At 41.9% G+C, this 13,196-nt stretch overlaps 1 protein-coding gene across 1 annotated transcript in view; it reads right to left on the reverse strand.

Annotated features, from left to right (window-relative positions):
* The window catches only part of LOC139410970 (LIM domain kinase 2-like), a 38,812-nt gene that overhangs the window by 19,540 nt on the left and 6,076 nt on the right, over positions 1 to 13,196 (reverse strand). Inside the window, exon 2 of the mRNA XM_071156710.1 lies at positions 5,761 to 5,857. Within this exon, the coding sequence (XP_071012811.1) occupies positions 5,761 to 5,857 (97 nt within the window). The remainder of the gene's footprint in view (positions 1 to 5,760; positions 5,858 to 13,196) is intronic.

Below are 13,196 nucleotides of genomic sequence, written 5' to 3' on the forward strand. Positions count from 1 at the left end.
AACAATGAAGGAGTCTGTGAGCGTTCACGTATTGACTGAGCTGAGAGATTTGACATACACATATAGAAACAAATAAACAAGACACAAAGCTAGAGCAGAAATACCTTGCAAAAGACCCTGAAAAGAAAACAGAATTTGACAAAGACAAATATGTTTAGTGTGCGATCGAAGTCAGGTAACATTGGAAATAGTTTAACCAACAGTTAACAGTTAACCAGACCTGTCTGTAAAATTTCCCTCAACCAAACCTCAACCAACAAAGTGAGTGTGGAGGTGAAAGTATGCTTTAATGAGAGGAACTGGCATATTAGACACAGTGCAGCAGAAGCCATTCATTGTGTGAGAAATTACACTGGTGAACATAATACTTTCCACTCCCATGTTGCACTGGAGTGCAGCGGTTGCTTCAGGCCTTTCTTTAGAAGGACGGTATGTACTCGTCTCTGATCGTCAGGTACGATGAAGAAGTAGGCTACCTTGTTCCTGAGACATGTCACGCCTCATTGGTGTGCTCCAGCACAAGGTGGGCAACACTGAGAACAGGGTGACTAGTGACTACACACACACACAGTGTCTACCGGAGGGATGTGGTTTCAGAGAAGAATGAAGCGATAAGCAGTAGACGATGGGAAACAATGGTCATTAACCTGGTACTAAATACCAGCAACCAACACCAAACACTGGCCTCCCCGTCCACAGCCACATTCCAGCATCTTAATGTGTTCCAGATGTTTCTGCAGCACCTTTCTGACAGAAACCCGGACAACCATCTACAGCCCGGTGAAGGGGTATCAACTTAAATTGTGGTTAATACAATGATTAGACCAATTATCCTGCCATGCCACTACTCAAGAGCGGATTGATCCACATACTTGACTGGAGTGAAACTTGGCAAATCAGGCAGAAAAGTATGGCTCGGACTTAGTCACGAAACGTTCAGAGTTAGGAATGCTGAAGTTGCAGAGAGAGCACCTTCAGGCTATGAGCGCACCTTCCCAAAGTTTCACAGGTTATGCAAAATGGTGGCACCAGGTTAAGCTGTGTCAGGCACACAATCAATTCTACACCTCTGTCAAAGAGATGAAGCCACTAAACTGGCAACCCACTTCCACAGACAGCTCCCTGTGAAGAAGAGTTTGCCAGTTCTGCATACTGACTGATATTCATATGGAGAACAGTCAGTGCACTGGCAACAGACAAACACTGAGGTAACAGTTAACAAATATGCCAACCACCTGCCGGTCTGGGGATTTGCTGTAGTTTTGCCCACTGCTGGCCTGGGTCTGTGGATCACAGTGATCTCTGAACCCTGCAGTAGAGCTAATCCCAATTGATCAGCCTTTGGAGAGACAATCCACTCCTGGAGATTAGGAAAGTCAATTCCCTTTTTACAATGGTTCATTCTTTAACACAATGTTTATTACTGGGTAAACCTTATAGAGGTGGTTAATAGCTTCTGGTACATTGTGTGAGGAAATGCAGCCCACACACAGAAATGAAAGCAAGAATAGGTAAGCAGGAATGGAGTGGAAAGGAGGTTTCCGGGCCTTCCTGTGCACAGAGGGATTATGTGGAAAAGCAGAGGTGGTCTGAAAGGCTGTCCAGATAAAGATCAACATTCTGACAGAATGTTGACGAGACCATATGCCCCGGTTACGAGACAATACGCCCCGGTTACGAAACGAGACTAAACAAGTGACAAAAAAAAGGAAGTGCATTTTAAAAACACTAGTCTTTTTCCTCCTCTATACTCTCCTCTGTGAGCAACAGTTTAGTCTGCTAGCCAATCTGTGGTCAGTAGTAGTGTCCTACCTGCATATTGCCTGTGTACTCATGGCTGTCTGTTTGCTAGGCATGCACTGTATGTGAGTATTTGTGAGCAGCCCCACTGCAATCATTGTGAGTGTTTTTATAACAGTCACGAAAACAAACAGAAACAGAAGGCAACGCCGAACTACACTGACAAACACGCACGCGACAAGTGTGAAGAATGTCGTGCCTTGGACAGACGAGTCTCTCAGGGGCTCCAGGTATGCTGCAGGGAAAACAACTTTCACTGTAAAACTGAACAAAGTAACCTTGGCTGGTCCCTGTTGAGTCACTGTGTCCTCCCTCCCTGTCATTGCAAAACAACCCAATACCTCATGACAAACATTGGTTTTTGTCAATCCCAGTGTAGGGGATGACCGATAACTGAAGATTACACAGTCATGTCCCTGAAGAAATAATCATTGTTTTGGTCTTTAGACTATCTGACCTTACAAACACCTCAATCAGCAGAGTAAACAACACGGGTGCCATTTCTTATCCAAGAAGGGAGAAAAAAGAAGAGAAACATCTGTCTCAGGTGAGAGGAAGGACTGGTCCTCCAACAATGCTATGAACAAACACCAATGGGCAAACATGACTTATTCCATTTCCTCAATTCCACTATACCTGTGGAAGGCCAACTTTAATGCCTTTTGTTGTAGTGTACTAGAGTCCATACTTAAGTTTTCTATGATGAAAACGGACACTAAGCACTAGGCCTATGGGGAAGCAGAGTCGTAGTAATGCAAACAAGAAACACTAGTTCAAGATGCCATAACACGGAACTTAACCTGAAACCTCTCAAACTTTATCATATGTATTAATGGACTGCATGTACAACTTTCAATGTTAGCCAACTAAGATCCGATTTAATAACAACATATCAAGAACACAATAGCACACATTGCAATCATGGTTGGTATTGGTCAATGCAGGTCTGGCTGTTATCAAGGGACTCATGAGTAACCAAACCAAAGCAAACCAGCCAGAGCAGTGGCTAAGTGAAAGCACATCTTCATTTCAGAAGGCAACCAATGTGAACAGAGAGTAAAAGTTCAAGTCAAACACATCAACGTTACATTATTGGACCCCACAGACAATTAACAAGGGGAAAGTACTATCATTATGACTTGAGCCAGAAGGCTTCAACTCTTTAAGAGGACTAACATCGACTCATAAAGGACAGTCCTTTGGGACAACCCAAAATCCAGTTTTCCCTGGGAAAAACAAAGGACTCTGTGCAGTGTCGGGAGCAGCCGGCCCACGACTCTGAATCGCTGTCTAGGAATGCGGCAGCGGGGCACACACACTGTCTAGTCTAGTCTTTACCTATACATTCGTCTGAATGTCAGCTTTACTGGAACAGGGATAACGTCAGCCTTTCACAATGCTGCACAACTTGGGGGAGGTGCAGGACTGTGTACACAATAGAACAGAGCAGGGGGTAACATGGAAAAGGAAACTACTGTAGTTGCTTTAAAGTTAGACAATGTCCCACACGGAGAGTGAAAGGAATTGTGTACTCCATGGACGAAATTTGTGTACAACATTTTACAAAAACAGGGCTTTTGTCATCTCAAAGTACCAGAAAATGGGCAGATTTGGGGCCAGGGGGTCTGACTGCTGAGGGCTAAACTCCAGCACACTTGGCTGAGCGTCAGTACGGTAGTCTGGCTCGATGGCGGTTTTTCCCAAAGCAGATGCTCCATCTAAAGTGTTAATTTCATAGAAAATGACTGAGGTGGTCTTGGGCAGGAACAGAGAAGGAGGAGGGGGAGAGAGAGAGAGACAAAGGAGCAATTCCACGGTAACAGAATGACGCAGAGACTGATTTTTCTATTTAAAAGGTTTGGACATCACAGTACAGCAGAGTACAGCACAGCAGAGTACATAACAGTAGAGTAAAGTATCGTTCAGTACAGTAAAATATACAGTACTCTAGTGTTCTCTACTGTACTAAACTCTACAGTATTGTAGTAACCGATACGCCACTCTTCACTGTACAGTACTATACTTTTCTTTACAAACTTGTGAAACAGTCTATGCCTGGTTAAAATTTGGACTGACCAAATTGCAACTTCTCAACGTCCATGGACGTCCGGTGTCGGTCAGAGCTCAGCGGGTGAGAGGGCTGGTTACAGTAAATGGAAAGAGAGGAGGCTCATGGGTAGGTGTCAGTGATATTAACGAGAGAGAGGGGAGAGGGAGAGAGAGTTACCGATTTAGTAACAGAACGACTCATTTTAAATCATAAACCAAACTGTATCAGTAAAATCAATAACTAATTAGTAGGTCTACCTTGTTACTTCTGTGAACTTCCATTATCCTCCCTTTTCACGAGGGAGAGAAATGTGAAATTTGACTTTTTGCTAGATGTTTTCTCAGACCCCTTTTCCATATGTTAGACCAGAAATCAAAGCCTTTACATAATCAAGATTTTTAGTATGGAAAATGGTTGAACAATGTATATGCCTTAATAGACTCTTAGCTTTTATTATTCACCAAATTGGATGAACTTCGCATGTTAAGTTCTCATGGGGCTTTTTACATGGAAATGCCCAGACAGACTGACAGCGAGAGAGTGAGAATTGCACAGCTGTATCAAGGACTTGGCTTTTGAACTGACACAAGGTTCCGTGGTTCTATAAAAGAGCCATTATAGAAATAGAGAAAGAGACCCAAATCCTGGGTTATATAAGGACACTGTTGCTGAAAAGCTTTGTTTGAAATTTGAGTGCTTGGGCTAAGGAACACACAGATTTCAAGCCCCTTCTACCCAATGGAGACTACTGAAATGATATGACGTGAATTTGGCGTCCTCTTAGGCTATATTCCTAATTCATTTATTATATTCAGGGGGCATTCAGAGCTCTAGAAAAACAGCTCTACTTTATTCAGTTCCATTCAACTATTCATCAGTTCTATTCTTTCATTCGTGTTACGTCACGTTGTGTGCTGGATGGGCACAGTGAGTGTCAGAAATACACTCCCTCTCCGGATTATATGAACAGAGCTGCTGTGACTCTGCCCTCAATCCCAACTTCCCATTCCACAAAAACGCTGTGGGGCGAATCATCATCTAGACCATGACTCTTGGACTGCTTATCTAACTGAAGCACCATCATCATATCTATACATTCTCTTCTGGGAAAAGAAAACCGGAGTGATCGTATTTCACAAAGAGAGCTTTGGGAGCTAAAAATTGTTTTTGTTTGAGCGTCTGTACATAGGTCCTACCATATTGACCTCTGTTCAGCCCAAGTCTAGAGGGTTATCACTGGGGGCCAGTGACCGGAGAATGCCAGACAGTCTCAATCCTGACAATGACTAAGCCACAGGACGAAGAGAAACTGCCAGGGCAAAAGTCCACAAGGCCAGAGAGAGAGGTGGGGGGATTCTCTGTCCCTGTGACCCATGCAAATTCATGTGCGAGTAATGCCTCATGTCTATTATTTTCCACATTTAAAAAGGCAAAAGGATAACAAATAGCTACCACCTTAAAGTTGTTAACTTGTTGTACTAACTTCTAATTACAATGGTTTGAAGAAAAAAAGTAGAATGGTGGTATCAGCAAATGGGATTTGAGTGACTAGATTTTCAATAAGTACTGTAATGGAGTTCTGTGTTACTGTAGAATAGTTTGAACACTGAACAGAGACATTCCTGCCGAAAATGATGATAAAACATTTCACAAGACAGGTAGAATTCTATAGGACTACCCACAAGTCCATTTCTAAACATGTGCATACAGTTTCACCCCAAAGAATCCCTGAAATTGTCAAAAGCTGTATGTTGACCAGCAAAACAGTCCATTGTTGACGTCAATGCTGCTTATTTAATGTCAAAACAGTTCTAATGCGTAGTGCAAACAGAACGTGATTCCTACAATAAATTGTCAATTAAATAAAACCGTGAATATAACTGAAATCCACATTTAAAAGTATGACTTACTGAAAACAGGTATTGTGCCAAGTTCCTTGCAGAACCTTCACATTGAATGCATCTTGAATCACTCCTCCGCAACCCGCACAGTGGCGTCCATGTGTACCTGTAGGGTTCAAGGATTTCGTTAAAGGAAAAGCATACTCTATCCATCCATAAAAGTCATATCACATTAGCTACGAATTTCTGAATATGTTTTGTTGACTGAACAAAGGTGTGGCTCATACATGTGAGTCATGATGTTGATATGAGCCATTTCCCCTCAGGAGGCTGAAAATAATTGTCATGGGCCCTTAGATCCTCAAAAAGTTCTCCAGCTGCACCATTGAGAGCATCTTGACTGGCTGCATCACCGCTTGGTATGGCAACTGCTTGACATTTGGCCTCAAGGCACTACAGAGGGTAGTGCGTACGGCACAGTACATCACTGGGGCAGCGCTCCCTGCCATCCAGGACCTCTATACCAGGTGGTTTCAGAGGAAGGCCTTTAAAAATTGTCAAAGACTCTAGCCAACCAAGTCATAGACTGTTTTGCTACTACACAGCAAGCGGCACTGATGTAGTCTGGAACCAAAAGGACCCCTGAACCCCCAAGCAATAACACTTAAATAGTTAGCTACACGGACTATTTGACAATTTTTGCACTATTTGACATCACATACGCTGCTGCTACTGTTAATTATCTATCCTGTTGCCTAGTCACTTCACCCCTACCTACGCTACATGGCCAAAAGTATGTGGACACCTGCTTGTCGAACATCTCATTCCAAAATCATGAACATTAATATGGATTTGGTCTCCCATTTGCTGCTATAACAGCTACCACTCTTCTGGGAAGGCTTGACACTAGATGTTGGAACATTGCTGCGGGTACTTGTTTGAATTCAGCCAAAATACCATTAATGAGGTCGGGCACTGATGTCAGGCGATTAGGCCTGGCTCGCAGTCGGCATTCTAATTCATCCCAAAGGTGTTCGATGGGGTTGAGGTCAGGGCTTTGTGCAGGCCAGTCAAGGCCAGAAATTGGACAAACTGACTACCGTAATTTCCGGACTATAAGCCGCTACTTTTTTCCCACGCTTTGAACCTCGCGGTTTATACAATGACGCGGCTAATTTATGGATTTTTCCCGCTTTCACAAGATTCATGCCGCCAAAAAACTGAGCACTGTCACATAATGTGACGTAAATCGAGCGCGCTCAAACTTCCCATCATTCTGATTACGGTAGTCATTTTGTCACCCTCATCATGGCAAAGACACGGAGAAATGCATATGATGCAGCTTTCAAGTTGAAGGCGATCGATCTGGCTTTTGGAAAAGGAAATAGAGCTGCTGACAGCGTGGAGCATTGTCAAAAAATCCACTATCATCAACGGGTTTCGAAAGGCTGGACCGCTGCGTGTTGAAGGGGGCAGCGATCCAACATCGGATGAAGCAATTCTGAGGCTATTCAACTCCGACACCGAAGGAGATGACTTCAGTGGTTTCAGTGCAAAGGAGGAGGAAGATAGTGACCAATGACTTTCTTGGTAGGCTACTGTTTAATTTTTGTTACAAGCCGTGTTTCGTTTAAAGGCTGTGTAAAGTTAATTTGTTTCAATGTACCGGTAGGCACCTGCGGCTTATAGACATGTGCGGCTTATTAATGTACAAAATACATATTTTTTAATAATTCAGTGGGTGCGGTTTATATTCAGGTGCGCTTAATAGTCCAGCAATTACGGTAGTTGGAAAGGTGGCATTCTATGAAGGTGCCACGTTTAAAGTTACTGAGCTCTTCATTTACGGCCATTCTACTGCCAGTGTTTGTCTATTGAGATTGCATGGGTGTGTGCTCGATTTCATACACCTGTCAGCAACTGGTGTGGCTGAAATAGCCAAATTCACTAATTTGAAGGTTGGTCCACATACTTTTGACCACGTAGTATTTATGTACAGTTGAAGTCAGAAGTTTACATACACTTAGGTTGTGGTGCAAAAAGTGCAAATCAATCCCAGAACAACAGCAAAGGACATTGTGAAGATGCTGGAAGAAACAGGTACAAAAGTATCTACAGTGGGGCAAAAAAGTATTTGGTCAGCCACCAATTGTGCAAGTTCTCCCACTTAAAAAGATGAGAGGCCTGTAATTTTCATCATAGGTACCTGCACCAGGCTGGGAAGACTGAATCTGCAATAGGTAAGCAGCTTGGTTTGAAGAAATCAACTGTGGGAGCAATTATTAGGAAATGGAAGACATACAAGACCACTGATAATCTCCCTCGATCTGGTGCTCCACGCAAGATCTCACCCCGTGGGGTCAAAATGAGCACAAGAACGGTGAGCAAAAATCCCAGAACCACACGGGGGGACCTAGTGAATGACCTGCAGAGAGCTGGGACCAAAGTAACAAAGCCTACCACCAGTAACACACTACGCCGCCAGGGACTCAAATCCTGCAGTGTCAGACGTGTCCCCCTGCTTAAGCCAGTACATGTCCAGGCCCATCTGAAGTTTGCTAGAGAGCATTTGGATGATCCAGAAGAAGATTGGGAGAATGTCATATGGTCAGATGAAACCAAAATATAACTTTTTGGTAAAAACTCAACTCGTCGTGTTTGGAGGACAAAGAATGCTGAGTTGCAGCCAAAGAACACCATACCTACTGTGAAGCATGGGGGTGGAAACATCATGCTTTGGGGCTGTTTTTCTGCAAGGGGACCAGGACGACTGATCTGTATAAAGGAAAGAATGAATGGGGCCATGTATCGTGAGATTTTGAGTGAAAACCTCCTTCCATCAGCAAGGGCATTGAAGATGAAACGTGGCTGGGTCTTTCAGCATGACAATGATCCTAAACACACCGCCCGGGCAACGAAGGAGTGGCTTCGTAAGAAGCATTTCAAGGTCCTGGAGTGGCCTAGCCAGTCTCCAGATCTCAACCCCATAGAAAATCTTTGGAGGGAGTTGAAAGTCCGTGTTGCCCAGCAACAGCCCCAAAACATCACTGCTCTAGAGGAGATTTGCATGAAGGAATGGGCCAAAATACCAGCAACAGTGTGTGAAAACCTTGTGAAGACTTACAGAAAACGTTTGATCTCTATCATTGCCAACAAAGGGTATATAACAAAGTATTGAGATAAGTTTTTTTTTTTTTTTTTTTTCATTTTGTCTGTCATAGTTGAAGTGTGCCTATGATGAAAATTACAGGCCTCTCATCTTTTTAAGTGGGAGAACTTGCACAATTGGTGGCTGACTAAATACTTTTTTGCCCCACTGTATATCCACAGTAGAACGAGTCCTATATCGACATAATCTGAAAGGCCGCTCAGCAAGGAAGAAGCCACTGCTCCAAAATCACCATAAAAAAGCCAGACTACGGATTGCGGCAGGGTAGCCTAGTGGTTAGAGCGTTGGGCTAGTAACCGGAAGGTTGCAAGTTCAAATCCTCCGAGCTGACAAGGTACAAATCTGTCATTCTGCCCCTGAACAGGCAGTTAAACCCACTGTTCATTGGCCGTCATTGAAAATAAGAATTTGTTCTTAACTGACTTGCCTAGTTAAATAAAAGGTTAAAAAAGAAAATTGCAACTGCACATGGAGACAAAGATCGTACTTTTTGGAGAAATGTCCTCTGGTCTGATGAAACAAAAATGGAACTGTTTGGCCATAACGACTATCATTATGTTTGGAGGAACAAGGGGGAGGCTTGCAAGCCGAAGAACACCATTACAACCGTGAAGCAAGGGGGTGGCAGCATCATGTTGTGGGGGTGCCTTGCTGCAGCAGGGACTGGTGCACTTCACAAAAATAGATGGCATCATGAGGAAAGAAAATTATATGGATATATTACATCTCAAGACATCAGTCAGGAAGTGAAAGCTTGGTCGCAAATGGGTCTTCCAAATAGACAAAGACCCCAAGCATACTTCCAAAGTTGAGGCAAAATGGCTTAAGGACCACAAAGTCAAGGTATTGGAGTGGCCATCACAAAGCCCTGACCTCAATCCCATAGAAAATGTGTGGGTAGAACTGAAAAAGCGTGTGCAAGCAAGGAGGCCTATGAACAAACCTGACTCAGTTACACCAGCTTGGTCAGGAGTAATGGGCCAAAATTCACCCAACTTATTGTGGGAAGCATGTGGAAGGCTACCCGAAACGTTTGACCAAAGTTAAACAATTTAAAAGGCAATGCTACCAAATACTAATTGAGTGTATGTAAACTTCTGACCCGCTGGGAATGTGATGAAAGAAATAAAAGCTGAAATAAAATCACTACTATTATTCTGACATTTTACATTCTTAAAATAAAGTGGTGATCCTAACTAGAGGTCGACCGATAATGATTTTTCAACGCCGATACCGATAATTGGAGGACCAAAAAAAGCCGATACCGATTAATCGGACGATTTTTAAAAATGTATTTGTAATAATGACAATTACAACAATACTGAATGAACACTTATTTTAGCTTAATATAATACATCAATAAAAATCTATTTAGCCTCAAATAAATAATGAAACATGTTCAATTTGGCTTAAATAATGTACAAAAAGTGTTGGAGAAGAAAGTAAAAGTGCAATATGTGCCATGTAAAAAAGCTAACGTTTAAGTTCCTTGCTCAGAACATGAGAACATATGAAAGCTGGTGGTTCCTTTTAACATGAGTCTTCAATATTCCAAGGTAAGATGTTTTAGGTTGTACTTAATATAGTAGGGGAATAACTACCCCAAGTCTCAGAGCGAGTGACGTTTGAAACGCTATTAGCGCGCACCCCGCTAACTAGCTAGCCATTTCACATCGGTTACACCAGCCATTAGGCTGATAGGCTTGAGGTCATAAACAGCGCTGTGCTTGCAAAGAGCTGCTGGCAAAACGCACAAAAGTGCTGTTTGAATGAATGCTTACGAGCCTGCTGCTGCCTACCATCGCTCAGTCAGACTGCTCTATCAAATCATAGACTTAATTATAACATAACACAGAAATACGAGGCTTTGGTCATTAATATGGTCGAATCCGGAAACTATAATTTAGAAAACAAAAAGTTTATTATTTCAGTGAAACACGGAACAGTTCGGTATTTTATCTAACGAGTGGCATCCCTAAGTCTAAATATTCTTGTTACATTGCACAACCTTCAATGTTATGTCATAATTACGTAAAATTCTGGCAAATTAGTTTGAAATGAGCCAGGCTGCCCAAACTGTTGCATATACCCTGACTCTGCGTGCAATGAACGCAAGAAGTGACAATTTCACCTGGTTAATATTGCCTGCTAACCTGGATTTCTTTTAGCTAAATATGTACTTTGTGTATTGATTTTAAGAAAGGCATTGGTGTTTATGGTTACTTACAGTCGACCAACGATTGTGCTTTTTTTTTTGCAAATGCGCTTTTGTTAAATCCTCCCCCAGCGTTGCATTGATTATATGCAACGCAGGACACGCTAGATAAACTAGTAGTATCATCAACCATGTGTAGTTATAACTAGTGATTATGATTGTTTTTTATAAGATAAGTTTAATGCTAGCTAGCAACTTACCTTGGCTTCTACTGCATCCGTGTAACAGGCAGTCTCCTTGTGGAGTGCAACGAGAGGTAGCTGGTTATAGCTTTGGACTAGTTAACTGTAAGGTTGCAAGATTGGATCCCCCGAGCTGACAAGGTGAAAATCTGTCGTTCTGCCCCTGAACAAGGCAGTTAACCCACCGTTCCTAGGCCGTCAATGAAAATAAGAATGTGTTCTTAACTGACTTGCCTAGTTAAATAAAAGGTATAAAAATAAATAAAATGGCAAAATCGGCACCCAAAAATACCGATTTCCGATTGTTATGAAAACTTGAAATCGGACCTAATTAAAAATCGGCCATTCCGATTAATCCGTCGACCTCTAATCCTAACTGATATAAGACAGGGAATTTTTACTAGGATTAAAATGTCAGGAATTGTGAAAAACTGAGTTTAAATGTATTTGGCTAAGGTGTATGCAAACTTCTGACTTCAACTGTACATACCACCCTCAATAACCTCGTACCCTTGCACATCGACTCGTACTGGTACCCGTGTTTATAGCCAAGCTATCGGTACTCATTGTGTATTTATTTATCATGCTATTATTTTTCTCTGCATTGTTGGGAAGGGCCTGTAAGTAAGCATCTCACTTAGTCCACACCTGTTGTTTACGAAGCATGTGACAAATAACATTTTAGCTACTCTTTTTGCATAGTCACATTTTTCTTAAGGAAATAAGAAGATAGGGAAATATCTGCAATTCTGAGTAATTGCAAATACCATGGTTATAGGTGTACTGTTTTTTTTTTTTTTTGCTGTGTTTTTCTAATCCACAATGTACAGTGCCTCCAGAAAGTATTCACAGCACTTGACTCTTTCCACATTTTGTTGTGTTAGACTGAATTTAAAATTGATTAAATGTTGATTGTGTCACTGGCCTGCCTACACACACACACACACACACACACACACCACACACACACACACACACACACACACACACACACACACACACATAACATCAAAGTGGAATGATGATTTTAGATTTTTTTTTACAAAGCTGAAATGTCGAGTCAATAAGTATTCAACCCCTTTGCTATGGCAAGCCTAAATAAGTTCAGGAGTAAACATTTGCTTAACAAGTCATAAAAAGTTGCCTGGACTCACTCTTTGTGCAGTAATAATGTTTAACATGATTTTTTGTATGACTACCTCATCTCTGTACCCCAAGCATACAATTAAGCTGTATGGTCCCTCATTCAAGCAGTGAATTTCAATAACAAAGGCCAGGGAGGTTTTCCAATGCCTTGCAAAGAAGGGCCCCTATTGGTATATGGGTAAAAATAAAAACGCATACATTGAATATCCCTTTGAGCATGGTGAACTTATTAATTACACTTTGGATGGTGTATCAATACACCCAGTCACTATGAAGATACTGGTGTCCTTCCCAACTCAGTTGCCGGAGAGGAAGGAAACAGTTCAGGGATTTCACCATGAGGCCAATGGTGACTTTAAAACATTTAAAATAGTTTAATGGCTTGATAGGAGAAATCTGATAATGGATCAACAACATTGTAGTTACTCCACAATACTAACCTAAATGACAGAGTGAAAAGAAGGAAGCATGTAGAGCAGGGATCATCAACTAGATTCAACCATGGGTCTATTTTTTTCTTGAGCGGATGGTCAGGGGGCTGGAACACAATTACAAATCATTTGTAGACTGGAAATTGACTGCAAGAAGTCCAAACATTTATAATATTTGACATTTATTTTAAAATGTCTTACATTTGTTTACGATCACGTCTCTCTCTTATGCGTGGGAATACTTGGGAACAGAATCCCTAAATTAAAATCACTTGGAGCTGATTTCCTGGTGTTTTTACAGTCTTATGTCCCCCCAAAATAATAAATAAATAAAAAATATGAAAACTTGGGGGGCCAAGTAC

This window comes from Oncorhynchus clarkii, chromosome 6, assembly GCF_045791955.1.
Source record: "Oncorhynchus clarkii lewisi isolate Uvic-CL-2024 chromosome 6, UVic_Ocla_1.0, whole genome shotgun sequence".
In the NCBI taxonomy this organism is placed as follows: domain Eukaryota; kingdom Metazoa; phylum Chordata; class Actinopteri; order Salmoniformes; family Salmonidae; genus Oncorhynchus; species Oncorhynchus clarkii.